The sequence below is a fragment of the Oryctolagus cuniculus genome, chromosome 14, assembly GCF_051225735.1.
Source record: "Oryctolagus cuniculus isolate XC-2025 breed Fujian yellow rabbit chromosome 14, ASM5122573v1, whole genome shotgun sequence".
Classification (NCBI taxonomy): domain Eukaryota; kingdom Metazoa; phylum Chordata; class Mammalia; order Lagomorpha; family Leporidae; genus Oryctolagus; species Oryctolagus cuniculus.
Window position 1 is genome coordinate 62,703,137 of NC_142880.1, and position 18,369 is coordinate 62,721,505.

Genomic DNA, 18,369 nt, shown 5'->3' on the forward strand with positions numbered 1-18,369 from the left:
AGTGTGCAGCATGAAAGGCAGTTGGTGATGATGATGGGTCCCTGCCATTCACATTGGAACTGGATATTGAGTTCCAGGCTCTTGGCATCAACCTGGCCCAGCCCTGGCAGTTGTGGGCCTTTGGGGAACATACGAGCAGAAAGAAAATTGATATCTGTATTTTTCTTTCTCTCTCTCCCTTCCCTCTGCCCCTCTCCTCCCACCCCATCTTTTGAATATGAGAATAAATAAAAAACTAAAATCTCTCCCACAGAAGTTGGCCGCAGACCTCTAAGCCAGAACATTAATTCCCAACTTAGAAACCGACCTTACCTAACAAGGCTTTTGTTTTCCCTGAGGTATTCCCTAGACTCAATTTTTTCATGAAAAGGAAAACATCAGAACTCCTTAACTGTATAGTGCTACAATTCAGATGCTGAACAGATAAATGGTCAGAGTGTAAACAGTGTGAAGGAAGTAGAGCTCATTGTCCTATTCTCCACAAAATCCAACGTTTTCTTTTTCCCTTCTTTTCTTTTTTTTTTTTTTTTTTTTAAGATTATTTGAAATAGTTACACAGAGTGAGAAAGAGAGGCAGAAAGAGGTCTTCCATCCGATGGTTCACTCTCCGGTTGGCTGAAACAGCTGGAGCTGCGCTGATTCAAAGCCAGGAGTCAGGAGCTTCTTCAGGTCTCCCACAGGGTGCAGGGGCCTAAGGACTTGGGCCATCTTCTACTGCTTCCCCAGGAAATAGCAGAGAGCTGGATCGGAAGTGGAGTAGCTGGGATTCGAATTGGTGCCCATAAGGGATGCCAGCACTGCAGGCGGCAAATTTACCTGCTATGCCACAGCGCCAACCCCAAAATCCAAGGTTTTCTTACAGAAGATAAGCAAGACACAAAGCATGGTGCACAATTATTTGAATCGTTATAAGTGTAAAATGGAATAAGCTATAATCATTTTTTAAAGATTTATTTTTATTTATTTGAAAGGCAGAGTTAAAGACAGAGAAAGGGAGAGACACATCTTCCATCTACTGGTTGACTCTTCATATGACTACAACTGCAGGAACTGGGCCAGACCAAAACCAGGAGCCAGTAGCTTCTTCCGGGTCTCCCACATGGGTGCAGGGACCCAAGGACTTGGGCTATCCTCTGCTACTTGCCCAGATGCATTAGCAGGAAGCTGGATGGGAAGTGGAACAAGGATTTAAACTGGTGCGAGGGAACATTCTTGACAGAGGTATTCCTGAACTGGTAAGTCTTTAATCATAGAAACTGCTTCTTGGGGTCAGTGTTGTGGCAGAGCAGGATAAGCCTTTGCCTGCAACACCAGCCAGCCGTTCTGCATGGGCACTCCACTTCTCTTTTTTTTAAGCTTTTATTTAATGATTGCAAGTTTCATAGATACAACTTCAGGAATATAGTGGTTCTTCCCACCATACCGCCCTCCCACTCCATCTCCTATTCCCTTTCCCTTCCCATTCTTCATTAAGATTCATTTTTAATTAACTTTATATACAGAAGACCAACTCTATACTAAGTAAAGATTTCAACAGTTTGTACCCCCCCCCACACACAACATATAAGGTACTATTTGAGAATAAGTTTTGAAGTTAAATCTCATGGTAGAACTCATTAAAGACAGAGGTCCTACATGGGGAGTAAGTGCACAGTGACTTCCGTTGTTAATTTAACAATAAACACTCTTCTTTATGATGTCAGTGATCACCCGAGGCTCTTGCCATGAGCTGCCAAGGCTATGGAAGCCTTTTGTGACCATAAACTCTGTCAGTATTTAGACAAGGTTGTAAGCAAAGTGGAAGTTCTCTCTCTCCCTTCAGAGAAAAGTACATCCTTCTCTGATGGCCCACTGGGGTCTCACGGAGATCCTTCATGTAGGATATTTTTTGCCACAGTGTCTTGGCTTTCCATGCCTTAACTGCTCTGATGGGCTATAAAGCCACATCCAAATGCCTTTAGGGCTGATTATGGTGCTCCACATCTTTATTTACTTATTTATTTATTTTGACAGAGTTAGAGAGAAAGGTCTTCCTTCCGTTGGTTCACCCCCCAAATGGCCACTATGGCCAGCGCACTGTGCCGATCCAAGCCAGGAGCCAGGTGCTTCCTCCTGGTCTCCCATGTGGGTACAGGGGCCCAAGCATTTGGCCATCCTCCACTGCACTCCCGGGCCACAGCAGAGAGCTGGACTGGAAGAGGAGGAACCGGGCCTAGAACCCGGCGCCCATATGGGATGCCGATGCTACAAGCAGAGGGTTAACCAAGTGAGCCCCGGCGCTGGCCCTGGTGCTCCACTTCTGATCCAGCTCCCTGCTAATGCACCTGGGAAAGCAATAGAAAATAACCCAAGTACTTGAGCCCCTGCACCCATGTGGGAGACCCGGATAAAGCTTCTGGCTCCTGATTTAGCCTGGCACAGCCATGGCCATTGTGGTCATTTGTGGAGTGAACTTGTGGATGGAAGATATTTTCTCTCGCCCTCCCTTTCCCTCTCCCCCTCTGTCTGTCTGTCTGTCTCTCTCTCTCTCCCTCCCTCTCTGTCTCAGTGGAAAATGAATCTTTCAAAGTAGAAAATAAATTTTTTTTTTTTTGACAGAGTAGACAGTGAGAGAGAGAGACAGAGAGAAAGGTCTTTCTTTACCGTTGGTTCACCCTCCAATGGCCGCCACGGGTGGTGCGCTGCGGTAGGTGCACCACGCTGATCTGAAGCCAGGAGCCAGGTGCTTCTCCTGGTCTCCCATGGGGTGCAGGGCCCAAGCACTTGGGCCATCCTCCACTGCACTCCCAGGCCAGAGCAGAGAGCTGGCCTGGAAGAGGAGCGACCAGGACAGAATCCGGCGCCCGAACAGGACTAGAACCTGGTGTGCCGACACCGCTAGGCGGAGGATTAGCCTAGTGAGCCGCGGCGCCAGCCTGAAAATAAATCTTAAAAAAGAAACTGCTTTTTATTTCACGTATGGAGAACATGAAGTTTGGGCCTTTCCTTGTAAGCAGAGAGTCTAAAACATTCAGTTAAATGTTTTCTGGCTGGCTCCATAGCTCACTAGGCTAATCTTCCTCCTGTGGCGCCAGCACCCCGGGTTCTAGTCCCGGTCAGGGCACCGGATTCTGTCCTGGTTGCTCCTCTTCCAGGCCAGCTCTCTGCTGTGGCCTGGGAAGGCAGTGGAGGATGGCCCAAGTGCTTGGGCCCTGCACCCGCATGGGAGACCAGGAGGAAGCACCTGGCTCCTGTCTTTGGATCTGCTCATTGCACCGGCCGTAGAGGCCATTTATGGGGTGAACCAACGGAAGGAAGAACTTTCTCTCCCTCTATCACTGTCTAACTCTGCCTGTCAAAAAAATGTTTCCTATATCTTCAGACATCCTGAGCAAAGTTGTCATATTTCAGTTGTTTGAAGATGACAGCACATTGTAACTAGAGGCTGGATATCTCCTAGGATTGTTAGTCCTCTACTAATACTCTCCCTTCTTCATTTCTTTATTTTCAGGAGTGTTGTGTGGACATAAAACTCAGTAAGACTTCTACTTCCAGCTATGACAGAGAAACTAGTACCTCGCTAGCCAAACTACATTAATCATAAAAATGGACAAAGTATAGCAGGACAACTTCTTTTAGATGTTGGACAACATGCAGCACAAAACAGGATTCCCAAGAGATGGGAAGCTCCAGAGGTGAGTCCATGAATGCTTTAGCTGTATGTTTAAGGATATTATCCTGACTTCCACAGTGAGCTAGTATCCAAGTAGACCACATGTTCCTGCTGAGCAGAGGAAGCAGAAATCAGAGTTAGGGTAGTCAGTGGCTGGAATCTGTAGGGTAGGACAACAGAAAAAAGAAAGCTGTATAGAAGTATTTCATAATTGTGGGCTATTTTTTCTTGTTCATAATTTTAAGCAGGTGCTGTGGTTTGAAGATTTGGCTCCCAAACTCATCAAATATATTTGTTTTCATTTTATTTGAAAAGCAGAGACAGAGATGGAGAGACATCTTCCATCCACTGATTCATTCCCCACAACAGCCGGGGTGGGTCAGGCCAAAGCCAGGTGGCAAAAACTCAATTACTTGAGCCATCACTGTTGGCTCCCAGAACATGCATTAGCAGGAAGCTAGATCTGAAAGGGAGTAGCCAGGACTTGAACCAGGCATTCCAATATTGGATGCAAACATCCCAAATGACAACTGCTGCACCAAATGCCTATCCCTCATGCAAATGTTTAAACCCCAAGTCTTAAGTTAATGATACTCAGAGGGTGGGAACTTAATCCAGTTATGGTGTTTGGGAGGTAAGCCTAGTGTGAGGTCCTTAGGTCTTTGGAAGCTTGCCCTATAAGGTAGATGTAAAAGTGAAACCCTTTGAAGAAGACTGTTCTGTTTTCTGGCTCACCATAAGAACCTTCCTTTGATTGTGCCCTGCCATTGCCATCCGCTGCCTCCATCACATGCTCAACCCATAGGCCGCCCCATCTTGCACTTGAGACTCCAAAATCATGAGCCAGAAATCCCTCTTTGCTTCATAAGTAGCTTGTCTTACATGCTTCATTGTAGTAGCAAAAAGTTGACTAACACAGCAGGATAGACGCAAATCACTAAAGTTGGGTCACAGAAGAGGTACATTTCTTGTTATCAATCTGACATCATGTTGCCAAAAGTCCATGTGGCAGTTGCTTATGAGGTCTTGGCCAGCAGCTAAGCTTTTTGTGTTAGTTGTAGTACTACATATGTTTTTACAAGAAAACAATTGCTCCAACATTGAGAAAAAGATAAAAAATTTAAGTGAGCATTGCTGAGGGGTGTTGGTGTTGCTAAGGGGCATGCCAGAGTATGGCATTAAAACCTCATTAATAGTCTAGAAAGGTCTGCCTTAGAATTAAGAACTTTGCCCTATCATAAGGGCTCCAAAACCTAAAACCAAATCCTGATACTATCCACAGGAGAGAGATTTTGAAGATTGTGTTCTACCACAACCTGGGTTACACTCAGGCCAAGGTGATTAGTCTCAAACAACCTTTTCAGGCTAACTAACAGAATCAAGAGTTTGTTAAATATAACCCACCATATATAGTATACAATGCAAAATTACTAAACACACAAAGAAAGATATAACCCAAGATTCAGGAAAAAAGAAGTCAATAGAAGCCAACCTTGAGATGCCCTAGATGATGACTTTGTGACAACTATAAAGAAATATGTACAAAGAATAAAAAGAAAATGTTTAAGGAATTAAAAGAAAGTATGGTTTCAATGGTTTCAAAGAGACGCAGAGGGAAATGAAAGCCTAAAATATTTAAAAGTGTTTTGATAGACACATGATTATAACTATATCTATTCATGGGCTACAATGTGGTATTTCAGTGCATGTTTACATTGTGTAATGATCAAATTAGAATAATTAGCACATCTATAGCCTCAAGAATTTGTCATTTCTTTGTCAGGAGAACACTGTGATGTCCTCTCCTAGCTATTTTGAAACATATATTAACTGTAGTCACCCTGCTGTGGAATAAAACACCAGAACTGAAGAGAGCGTTCAGCCTGGTGGATGAAGACGTCTGTGTCCTACATCAGAGTGCCTGGGTTTGATTCTTGGTTCCAGCCCCTGATTCCAGCATCACTGCCAGTGCAGACTCTTTCTGTGCTGGAGTATTTCATCTAACGTAATGTCATCTAGTTTCCTCCATGTTGTTGCAAATGACAGGATTTTATCCTTTTGTATTCCATTATGAACAAAGACCATATTTTATTTATCTATAACTGTTGATGGGCCCTCAGGTTGATTCCATATCTTGGTATTGTGCATAGATGCTACAATAAACAGGGAAGTACAGATTTATTTTTTTTAATTTGTTTAAAAGGCAGAGACAGAGATCTTCCATCTGCTGGTTCATGTCCCAGAAGCCCACAATAGCCAGGGGTGGGCCAGGCCAAAATCCAGGAGTCATGTACTCACCCCCGGGTCACCCACATAGGCTGCAGGGATTCAGTTACTTGAGCCATCACTGGCATCTTTTCAGAGTACGTAGCAGGAAGCCAGAACTGGAAACAAAGCCAGGACTCAAAGCACTCAGGGGGCTGGCATTGTGTTGTAGTAGGTAACACCGCTGCCTGTGATGCAGGGATCCCATGTGAGCACAGGTCATGGCCTGGCTGCTCCATTTCTGATCCAGCTCCCTGCTAATAGTCTGGGAAGGGCAGCAGAGGATGGCCCAAGTGTTTGGGCCTCTTCCACCCATGTGGGAGACCTGGATGACGCAGCTGGCTTCAATGTGCCCCAGCCCTGAGGAGTGAACCAGTGGATGGAAAATCTCTGTCTCTCCCTCTCTCTCTGTAATTCTGACTAACTAACTAACTAAACAAATAAGGCAGGAAGTAAGGAAGGAAGGAAATTTTTTTTAAAGTTGTAAAAAATTGAAGCAGTCTGATAGGGGATTTGGGTATCCCAAGTTACATCTTGATTACTGTGCCAAACACCCATTCCCAGGTATCTCTTAGACTGCTACAAAAAAGGATAATTCCATTTTAAAATTTTTAATAACTGCTATTTAAATAATTCAATCATTAAATAATAATTTAAATACAGAAAACTATATAGGGAAAGAATTTTCTAATAGCCCCTCTATGTATTTAAGAAATTCATTTAAAATTTTTTTCCTGTAGATAAGGCCTGTGTAGTTTGGTGAATTCTACTAAAATTTAAAAAAGAAATAACAGCACAATGTGTTATTTGAAAAAACAGAAACATCAAACACTTTCCAGCTGTCTTTTCTTCTTTTACGATTTATTTTATTTGAAATGTGGAGTTACAGAGAGAGAAAGGCAGAGTCAGAGAGAGAGAGAGAGAGAGATCTTCTATCCACTGGTTCACTCCCCAAATGGCTGCAAAGACTGGAGCTAGGTCAGTCTGAAGCCAGGAGCTTCCTTCAGGTCTCCCATATGGGAGCAGGGGCCCAGGAACTTAGGCATCCTCCACTGTTTTCCCAGACAAATTAGCAGGGAGCTGGATTGGCAGCGAAGCAGCCAGGACTTGAACTGGTGCCCATATGGGATGCCAGCGCTGCAGGCAATGGCTTAACCCACTATACCACAGCGCTGGCTATCCAAATCATTTTAAGAGATCAACATAACCCTGATATCAAAATCTACCAAATTTAAGAAAATTGCAGAATGACAGTACTAATTAATATAGGTGAAGAAACCTTAACTAAGTACACAACAGATCAAATCCAGAAAAAAGTAAAAATATTATATTTTTCTTTTTTGTCTATCTTCTCTGCTGTTGAAGATTTGTATTTTGTGTGTTCATAGTGGTAGTGATCATCTTTTTCACTTCTAACAAAGGACTCCCTTAACATTTCTTGTAGGGCCTTTCTAGTTACCGTGAACTCCTTCAGGTTTTGCTTGTCATGAAAAGTCTTTACCTCTCCTTTGCTGCCAAAGGATAGCTTTGCTGGGTAATAGTATTTTTGGTTGGCAGATTTTTTTCTTTGAGGACTTTGAACGCTTCATCCTATTCTCTCCTGGCCTGTAGAGTTACAGCTGTTAATCTAATGTGGCTTTCTTTATGAGTACCTTGACACTTTTCCTGTTTTTAAAATTCTGTATCTTATTTTTGGTTTTATGTTTTTGACAGTTTGTCTTGAAGATTGTTATCCTTTGGGCTTCCTGCACCTGGATTTATTTGTCTTTTTCAAGATTTGGAAAGTTTTCTATGCCTTTTCCTTCTTATGGAACACCCATAATGCTCATTTAATGGTGTCCTGTAAATTTTGAAAGTTTTGTTAATTTTGTCTGATTTAAAAAAAAAATCTTTAAATTCTGAAACTGCTCAATACTGCTAATGCGCTCATATATTTTTAGTTTCATTTACTGAATTGTTTAGCTTCAAGATTTCAGATCATTTTATGAACTCTGCTGAATTCCTCATTCCTATCATGAACTGTCTTCCCAGAATTGTTGAATTGCTGTCTGCATTATCTTGTATCTCATTGTTTCCTTAAAAAAATTTTTGGGGGTGGGGGCATTTGGTGCAGATTAAGCTGCTGGTCTGGATCCCCTTATCCCACATAGGAGTGCTCGATTCCTGGCTACTCCACTTCTCTGTTCATGTGCCTGGGAAGCAGTGGATGATGGCTGAAGTACTTCATCTCCTGTATCCACGTGAGACACCAAGATAGGAGTTCATGGCTCCTCACTTGAGGAGCCCAACCCTGGCTATTGTGGCCATTTGGGGAGTGAACCAGCAGATGGAAGAGGAAGATTTATCTTTCTCTCTCCTTCCCTCTCCCTTCTTCCCATTTCTCTGCTGTTCAAATAAGTACATATTTAAAAATACTTTTTAAATTGTCAGGCAATTCATCAATTTCAATTTCTTTTTTTTTTTTAATTTTTTGACAGGCAGAGTGGACAGTGAGAGAGAGAGAGAGACAGAGAGAAAGGTCTTCCTTTGCCGTTGGTTCACCCTCCAATGGCCGCCGCGGTGATCCGGTGGCAGGAGCCAGGAGCCAGGTGCTTTTCCTGGTCTCCCATGGGGTGCAGGGCCCAAGCACCTGGGCCATCCTCCACTGCACTCCTGGGCCACAGCAGAGAGCTGGCCTGGAAGAGGGGCAACCGGGACAGAATCCGGCGCCCCGACCGGGACTAGAACCCGGTGTGCCGGCGCCACTAGGCGGAGGATTAGCCTAGTGAGCCGCGGTGCCGGCAATTTCAATTTCTTTGTGATCTGTTTCTGGAGTTATTTCCTTCGGTGGTCATGCTAATTCTTTCATGCTTTCTGTGCCCTTATTGTTGATTTTTGGACATCTGGTTGGTCAGCTGCTTCTTCCAATTTTATAGAATGGTTTTTCAAGTAAAAGACTTTCTGCTGGCAGTGTGTTCTATGTTAGTTGGATATAGTATATTGGCTGTGGTTCTAGGCTGGCAATTTACGTAGTGTCTGTGTAGCTTCTTCAGCTCTAATCAGTGTTGGTGATATCTGCAGGTGCCTCAGTGGCCTGGACTGCAGCGTTGGTTGGGAAGCAGCTTCCTTAATTAGGGCAGGTTCATGGCAGCTGTGTAAAGTGGGACAGTACTGACTGACCCATTATGGAAGCATCCATATCATTAGACCTAGGGCCATAGTTCCTAAACTCTGTTCTTTTTAAAAAAATTATTTTCAGGGCCTGTGCTGTGGCTTAGCGGGTAAGGTGGGTGAATTCCTACACATGCTTCTGTGTTCAACCTGTTGCAATATATACCTGTTTTGGTTTAGGTAGATGAAGAAAAATCTCACTTCATACAGACATGTAACTGGAAAAGTAATTAACAGTCTTTTCAGATAACAGTATCCTTTGATGCTTCCACCAAAAATTCACAAATGATTGAAGGGTCTTGGTTTTTAAGTCAATTCTCATAAAAATTATCTCCAAAACTGTCTTGTTTGGATGTACTGCCAAAAACTAACCTGCTCTTTGCATAATTGTTTTTACCATGATTAAGATAAGTTTTTTTGGGGGCTGGCGCCTTGGCACATTAGGTTAATCCTCTGCCTGCAGCACCAGCATCCCATACGGGCACCAGTTTCTAGTCCCAGTTGCTCCTCTTCCAATCCAACTCTCTGCTGTGGCCTGGGAAAGCGGCAGAAGATGGCCCATGTCCTTGGGCCCTTGCACCCACATGGGAGACCAGGAAGAGGCACCTGGCTCTGGCTTCAGATTGGCATAGCTCCGGCCGTTGCAGCCATTTTGGGGGTGAACCATCGGATGGAAGACCTTTCCCTCTGTCTATAACTCCACCTGTCAAATAAATAAATAAAAAGATAAGCTTTTATTTTTTAAGATTTATTTATTTGAAAGGTGGAGTTAAGAGAGGCAGAGGCAGAGAGAGAGAGAAAAAGAGACAATATTCCATCCTGGTTCATTCCCCAAATGGCCGCAATGGCTGGAGCTGGGCTGATCTGAAACCAGGACCCTAGAGCCTGGAGCTTCTTCCGGGTCTCCCAGGTGGGTGCAGGTGTCCAAGGTCTTGGGCCATTTCTGCTTTCCCAGGCCATAGCAGAGAGCTGGATCAGAAGTGGAGCTGCCTGGACTGGAACTGGCGCCCATATGGGATGCCGACACTGCAGAAGGCGGCTTTACCTGTTATGCCACAGTGCTAACACCAGAGATAAGCTTTGAACAGCAGGGAATCATACTCCCTTTCTTTTCCCCACCAAAAGCACCCCTGGTTGTTCCTATAGAGCTGTACAGCTACAAAGCAGAAGAGCGAAAGGTCTACAGGGCCTGTGTGAGACTTGGCTTTTTCAGGACTGGTTAGAAGATACCTGGTTCCTTTTCCCTCCTGGGCCAAGCCTTACATAGTGAATTTCAGGATAAAATTCAAAAACAGCGTTTTAAAATGGTACTCATTATTCAGTGTCTCAGTGAGACTGAGATTCTTCTCAAAGAATTTTTTCTTCCAGCCAGGTTCATCCATATAAGGTTGTTTCTCAACACTTAGAATGTGGTAAAAGAGGAGACAAGATACAAGATTTTTATTAAAAGTAGTTTAATATTATGTAAACTTGGCATGAAAGCTATTTATTTTTAAAATTATATCTAAAGACAAGTCAAATGAAAAAACACACAATGTCTTGAGTTAACCTTTGCTTTTCCTGTATAGGCAAAACTAGTGAGAAATGTTTATTATCCCTTTTGAAGTAGCTGATGGCTGTTGGTGGCAAATTCGTGTTGCTTCCTTCATTGCTGCTCTCCCTTAAACCCCTAAATCTCTTAGCATCACATCACTGAGATGCTGGCCCGCCCGTCCGTCCTCACAAGTCTGGGGCCCAGTGGACAGCCAGGCCCTTCTCCTCCACGCTGGCAACCATGTCCGCGACGGCGTTCCAGTCGAGCTTGCTGAGGAGGCTGCCGGTGCTCTCAGAGGCGCTGTCCGTGCCGCTCAGCCCGGCGGGGAGCTCTGGCTCTGCCTCTCCAGTCGGTGACAAGTCCTAGCAAATTGCAAGAACAGTCAGTCGTGGTCCCAGCCCCTGAGAACAAACTAGAACATGAATGAAGGTTTCCAAAAGCTACTTGCCTATCAAAGGGCTGGAGGGAATGTGCAGGGAACCAGGGCTGTGGTTGTCCTTCCTGTCTGCACCGACAGTAAACTGCACATTACCTGACTCTGTGTCGTCACTGACAATAAGCTGAACATTATCTGACCTCTGTCATCAGAGTGGACAGAAGGGATTTTGGTACTTTGAATACAACTGTTATTGTGTTTATGTTGTTTTTTAGTTAAATTTTCCATTTCTGTGTGTGTGTGTATTTTAATTTTCAATTTAATTTAATTTGAAAGGCAAAGAGAAAGATCTTCCACCTGCTGGTTTACTTTTCAAATGCCTAGGACAGCTGGGGGCAGCCCAGGCTAACGCCAGGAGCCTGGAGTTTATTTCAGGTCATATCTGAGCCATCTGCTGCCACCCAGTGTATACACTAGCAGGAAACTGGACTGGACGTGGAGCTGGGCCTCAATTCCAGGCACTCCCAAGTGGGATGTGGGCCTCTCCAGCAGCATCCTGACTGCGGCACCAAACGCCTGTCTCCAGGGTCAAGAAAAATTCTGAAATGTAAATGCGTCAGGACTCAGCCAAAAGAGTGATACTTTGAGTCACTATTTCTTTGTTTCTTTTTTTTTTTTTTTTTAAGATTTATTTATTTATTTGAAAGGCAGAATTATAGACAGGCAGTAGGAGAGAGCGATCTTCCATCTGCTGGTTCACTCCCCAGATGGTCCCAACAGCCAGAGCAGCACCAATCCAAAGCCAGGAGCCTCCTCCAGGTCTCCCACATGGGTGCAAGGACCCAAGAACATGGGCTGTCTTCTACTGCTTTCCCAGGCCACAGGAGAGAGCTGGATTGGAGGTGGAGCAGCTGGGACTCGAACTGGCGCCCATATGGGTTGCCGGCATTGCAGGCGGTGGCTTTACCTGCTATGCCACAGCGTCAGCCCCAATTCACTATTTCAAACTGACCTAACATCATTTATTATTTCTACATTGCACTCCCCTCCCCTCCAAAAACAACCCTGAAGAACATGAAATATCCACTAGAAAAAAGTGCAGTCTGGAACAGTGCTTACTTGTGAAAGGAAACTGTGCCTCCTATGCAGAATCTCATGGATTTCTGAGGGTAACGTCCAGGGACTCACCACTGTCTCCTCTCTCTCATACTCTATACACACCTCCTTTGTTTGAGGCACAAGCCCAGCACTTCCTTGTTTTTTTGTATGTTGCCGACTATGACATGGATCATTAGAACCTTTAAAGGGAAAAGAACAAAGCATAAATTGAGACTGACTTATTCATTAATTTGTTGATTTGTGACTTTTATCTTTTTGCTAACATAGCCAGATTTTACCTGATATTTCAATTACGAGTTCTGGATACGGTTCACTTTAGAGTTCTCACAACTTCCTGTCCTGTCAATGTGTGATTTGAAAACTGAATTCTTGGGGCCGGCACTGTGGTGCAGTGGGTTAACGCTCTGGCCAGAGGTACCAGCATCCCATGTGGGCACTCAGCTGCTCCACTTCCGGTCCAGCTCTCCACTGTGGCCTGGGAAAGCAGTAGAAGGTGGCCCAGGTCTTTTGGCCCCTGCACCCACATGGGAGACTTGGAGGAAGCTCCTGGCTTCGTATTGGTGCAGCCCCAGCCATTATGGCCAACTGGGGGGGTGAACCAGTGGATAGAAGACCTCTCTCTCTCTCTCTCTAACTCTTGACTTTAAAATAAATAAATAAATCTTTAAAAATAAAAATTGAATTCTGGCTACCTTTAAGTAACGATAAATATGAGGACAAGAGAGTTAAGAGAGGAAATGCCACAGATAAAAACAAAACACATGGACTCTTCAACGTTGTCTCTCCCTCTCTGTGACTCTGCTTTTCAAATAAATATTTTTACAATTAAAGTTGGACTTTAAAAAAAAAAAAAGATTATTTATTTGAAAGAGTTACACAGAAAGAAGGAGAGACAGAGAAGAGAGAGAGAAGTCTTCCATTTGCTGGTTCATTCCCTAGATGGCCACAACAGCCGAAGCGGCATCAATCCAAAGCCAGGAGCCTCCTCTGGGTCTCCCACACGGGTGCAGGGCCCTAAGGACATGGGCCATCTACTGCTTTCCCAGGCAATAGCAGAGAGCTGAATCGAAAGTGGAGCAGCCAGAACTTGAACCGGATCCCATATGGGATAACGGCACTGCAGGTGGCGTCTTTACCCACCATGCCACAGTGCCAACCCCAAAGTTGGACATTTAATGATCCTTTCTCTGCAAACAAAGTAAAAACTATACAGAAAACAGGTAAGGACATGGAAGACCTCAATACATTATTAAAGAACCTTATCAAAGTTTCTGGAATGTTGCATCCAAAAGAAACAGGATGCAAATTTTTAAAGAGATTATTAAGAAAACAGCTTTCATGTATTTCATGGGTACGATTCTAAGATAACCATACTTCCATCCCTCCCCAATCCTCCTTCCTTCCTTCAATTTTTACAATTTTTCTAACTTTAATCCACTCTACATCCCACATGGGATGCCAGCACTGCAGGTGGTGGCTTTACCCCCTCCCCCACAGCACAGGCCCCTGTAATCTCATCTTAAAACACTATTTTAATATGCATGAATAGTTTTCATTTGCATTTCCTTGATGATTTGTGGTGCTAAGCATCTTTTCCTCCAGGCCACTTTTTATAAAAAGCTGCATTTTATGTATGTATTTGGAAGGCAGAACAACAGAGAGAGGATACAGAGAAACCTCCTATATGCTGGCCTATTCCCCCAGATGACTGTCAGGAGCTGAAGCCAGGAGACAGGAACACATCCTAGTCTCACAGGTGGACGGGACCAAGTATATGGGCCATGTTCTACAGTCTTCCCAGGAACATTGGCAGGAAGTTGGATCAGAAGCAGAGAAGGTAGGACTCCATTCAGCATTCCAATGTAGGATGCTGGCATGAGGCTGGCCCCCTGTTGGCCATCTTTATGTTATCTTTGTGGAAATACCTATTCATGTCTCTTTGCTCATTTTTTAGTAGGGTTATATATTTTCTGGCTATTAAGTTGTATGAATTCTTGATAAATCTGGTGTGATATCCCAGAAATCATTGCCAAAATCAATGTCAAGGAGCTCTTTCTTCTGTCTTCTTCTAGGAGTGTTGTGGTTTTGAGTCTTCGGTTTAGGTCTTTCATCTATTTTGAGTTGATTTTTGTGTTACGATGATGCACATAAGGATCCAGTTTTCCCAACATCATTCACCAAAGACACTATCCTTCCCCAGTGGTGTTTTCTTGAAGCTCGTCAAAAATTAATTCACCGGCCAGGGCCGCAGCTCACTAGGCTAATCCTCCGCCTGTGGCGCTAGCACCCTGGGTTCTAGTCCTGGTCTGGGTGCTGGATTCTGTCCCGGTTGCTCCTCTTCCAGGCCAGCTCTCTGCTATGGCCCGGGAGTGCAGTGGAGGATGGCCCAAGTACTTGGGCCCTGCACCGGTGTGGGAGACCAGGAAGAGGCACCTGGCTCCTGGCTTTGGACTGGTGCGGTGCACCGGCCGTGACGCGCTGGCTGTGGCGGCCACTTGGGGGGTGAACCAATGGAAAAAGGAAGACCTTTCTCTAACTCTGCCTGTCAAAAAAAATAATTCACCATAAATATCTGAGTTTAATTCTGGATTCTACTGAGTCCCACTGTTCTGTCAGTTTTAGATCAGTACCACACTGTTTGATTACTGTAACTTTGGATTTTGATTTTAAGACCAGGAGTGCGACGCCTCCCACTTTGTTGGTTTTGCTCAGGCTTGCTTTAGCTATCTGGGGTTTCTTGTGGTTCCATGTGAATTTCAGGACTGATTTTTCTTCTGAGAAAAATGTCATTGGATTTTGATAGAAATTGCACTGAATGTAAATATTGCTTTAGGTAGCATGGACATTTTCATAATACTGATTCTTCCAATTCGTGAGTATGGACTATCTTTCTACTTATTTATGTCTGCTCCAATTTCTTTCATAAATGTTTCATAGTTTTCAGTGTATAAGTCTTTCACCTTCTTGGTTAGATTGTTTACCTTTTTTTTTAAAGACTTATTTACTGATTCAAAAGGCAGAGTTAGAGACAGAGACAGAGAGAGATCTTCCATCCACTGGTTCATTCCCCAAATGCCCACAATGGCCAGAACTGAGCTGGTCTGAAGCCAGGAGTTTCTTCTGGGTCTCCCAAATGGGTGCAAGGGCCCAAGCACTGGGGCCATCCTCTGCTGCTTTCTCAGGCCATAGCAGGGAGCTGGAGTGGAAGTGCAGCAGCCGAGACTTAAGTGGGCACCCATATGGGATACTGGTGCTGCAGACAATGGCTTAACTGGCTTAGTTTATTTCTATGGCAGAGAGAGAGAGAAAGCACACTCCCCTACTCTGTTGGCTCATCCCCCGATGCCTGTAATAGCTGGTGGCAGGCCAAAGCCGGGAGCTCAGAACTCAGTCCACATCTCCCATGTCAGTGTCAGGGACCCAGATACTTGAACGACCATCATCTGCTGCCTCCCAGGGTATGCATCAGAAAAGCTGCAATCAGAATCTGGAGCCAGGAATAGAATCTAGCCTCTCTAATGGGGGTGCAAGTGTCTTAACAGACTAAATGCCCAATCCACCATGGATTTTTCTGCATGTTGATTATATTTCCTGCAACTTTATTGAATTCATTTGTTAGATCAAACCATTTCTGGTGCTTCTCCTAGGGTTTTTATGTACAAGACCATGTCATCTGCAAGTAGGGACAATTTTACTTCCTTTCTGATATTGCTTGACAGTAACCCAGTACTACAGAGAACTGGTGTGATTGAGCATCCTAGCCCACGTGCCACATCTTACATGGAAAACTTTATCATTTCTGAGGAACTTTCCTTCTATACATAAACCATTAAGAAATTGTATCAGGAAAAGATGTTAAAATCTTGTGATTTGTCTTTCAGTCTACTTATGTGATGTATTACACTGACTGACTTGTGTATATCAAACCAACCTTGGATGCTGGGATAAATACTACTTGATCATGAGGTATAATCTTTCTGATATACTGTTCAAGTAATTTTGCTAATGTTTTATTGAGGATTTTTCTATCAGTGTGAATATTGTGGTATTGTGAAATAGTGGTATTGTGAAACCTGTTCAGAGTGTTCCCTCCAGTTCAGTTTCTTCAGGAGAGTTTAGGAAGTATTGATGGTCATCTTTGGAAGTTTACTGTCTTTTTTTTTTTTTTTTTGACAGGCAGAGTGGACAGTGAGAGAGAGAGAGACAAAGGTCTTCCTTTGCCGTTGGTTCACCCTCCAATGGCCGCCGCAGCCGGCACACCGCGCTGATCCGATGGCAGGAGCCAGGTGCTTCCTCCTGGTCTCCCATGGGGTGCAGGGCCCAAGCACTTGGGCCATCCTCCACTGCACTCCCTGGCCACAGCAGAGAGCTGGCCTGGAAGAGGGGCAACCAGGACAGAATCTGGCACCCCGACCAGGACTAGAACCCGGTGTGCCGGCGCCGCAAGGCGGAGGATTAGCCTAGTGAGCCGCGGCGCCAGCTTGGAAGTTTACTCTTTATTCAGCTATAAAGCCATCTGCTGCTGGGCTTTACTTTGTTGCAAGTTTTAAAATTATTATTTCAGTCTCTTACTGGTCTTTCTAGGCTATCTTCCTGGTCCAACCTTAGTAGGTCATTTTTCTAGTATGTTGAAGCATAATGTTAGTCTGTTTTTTATTTATTTGAAAGAGCAAGAAATAAAGATCTTCCATCCTTTGGTTTATTCCCCAAATGGCAACAGCCAGGGCTTGGCCAGGCCAAAGCCAGGGGCCAGAAACTCCATCTGGATCACCTATGTGGAAGCCATCATCTGTTGTCTCCCAGGGTGCACATCAGCAGGAAGGTGGACAGGAAACAAAGGTGGGACTCACACCCAGGCACTCCAATATGGGATGCAGGTGTCCAAAGTAGCAGGTTAACATAATGCATCACGAAGTCTGCCCACCCCCCCCCTTTTTTTTTTAAAGATTTGTTTTATTTATTTGAAAGGCAGAATTACAAAGAGAGAGATGGAGGGAGAGAAAGAGAGAGATTGACCTTGTATCCACCAGTTCACTCCCCAGATGACTGCAATGGCCAGAGCTGGGTCAGGCCAAGCCAAGAGCCAGGAGCTGCTTCTAGGTCTCCCACATGGGTGCAGGGGTCCAAGGATTTGGGCCATCCTCCACTGCTTGCCCAGGTGCATTAGCAGGGAGCTGGATGGAAAGTGGGGCAATGGGGACTTGAAATGGTGCCCACATGGGATACCAGTGTTACAGGTAATTGCTTTACCTGCTATGCCACAGCCCAATCTGTGTTCTTTCTTTCCTTTTTATGATTTATTTATTCACTTGAAAGGCAGAGGGGGAGAGAGAGTGAGTCAGTCCTCCATCCACTGGTTCACTCTCCAAATAACCACAACAGCTGGAACCGGGACCATCCGAAACCAGGAATCAGGAGCTTCTTCTGGGACTCCCACGTGGGTGCAGGGGCCCAAGGACTTGGGCCATCTTCTACTGCTTTCCCAGACCATAGCAGAGAGCAGTACTGGAAGTGGAGTAGCTCAAACCAGAGCCCATGTGGGATGCCGGCTCTGCAGGCGGTGGCTTTATCTGTCACGCCACAGCGCTGGCCCCCAATCTTCTTAATGTAGATTTGTTGCTATAAGCTTCCCTCATAGAACTTCCTTTCAGCATGCCAAAAGTTATGCTGGTTCCATAGTAGTTTATCTCAAGGTATTTTAAAATTTTCCATCATATTTCTTCTTCAATCTATTGGTTTAGGAACATGCTAATTTCCATATGTGTTATTAGTATCTAAACTCATACCACTGTGATTGTAAACAATAAAGTTTCAGTCTTCTTACATTTTGTAAGACTTGTTTTATGTCTCCAAATATAGTCTACCTTGGAGAATGTTTCACGTATACTATAGAAGGATGTGTATTCTGATGTTGGATGGGAAGTTCTGTATAATTTCTTCGTAAAGTATGGTTCAGTTCCCTACTAATTTTCTGTCTGGTTGACCTGTCCATTGTTGAATGTGGGCACTAAAGTGCCCTACTATTATTATTGTATTGCTATTTCTCCCTTCATGTCCACCAATAGTTGCTTTATGTATTTAGATGTTCCAGTGTTGGGTATATATATATATCCTATTGGTAAATAATGACCTTCTTGGTCTCTTGTAACAGTTTTTGATTTACAGTCTGTTTTCTAACTACCATCACCTCACTCTCTTTCAGTTACTACTTACATGGACAACATATATGTATCAGTGAATGCTCTCTATGGTCAAAGTAAGTTATATGAAAAG

General features: G+C 44.2%; 1 protein-coding gene across 8 annotated transcripts in view; it reads right to left on the reverse strand.

Annotated features, from left to right (window-relative positions):
* Positions 1-10,504: 10,504 nt before the first annotated feature.
* Positions 10,505-18,369, reverse strand: part of CPLANE1 (ciliogenesis and planar polarity effector complex subunit 1) — a 134,060-nt gene continuing 126,195 nt past the window's right edge. For all 8 annotated transcript variants that reach the window (XM_051853812.3, XM_089312744.1, XM_089312740.1 and 5 more), the window contains 2 exons: positions 12,097-12,275; positions 10,505-10,963 (listed from right to left, as the gene is read on the reverse strand). In XM_051853812.3, coding sequence (XP_051709772.3) covers positions 10,787-10,963; positions 12,097-12,275 — 356 coding nt within the window. In that variant the 3' untranslated portion in view covers positions 10,505-10,786. The remainder of the gene's footprint in view (positions 10,964-12,096; positions 12,276-18,369) is intronic.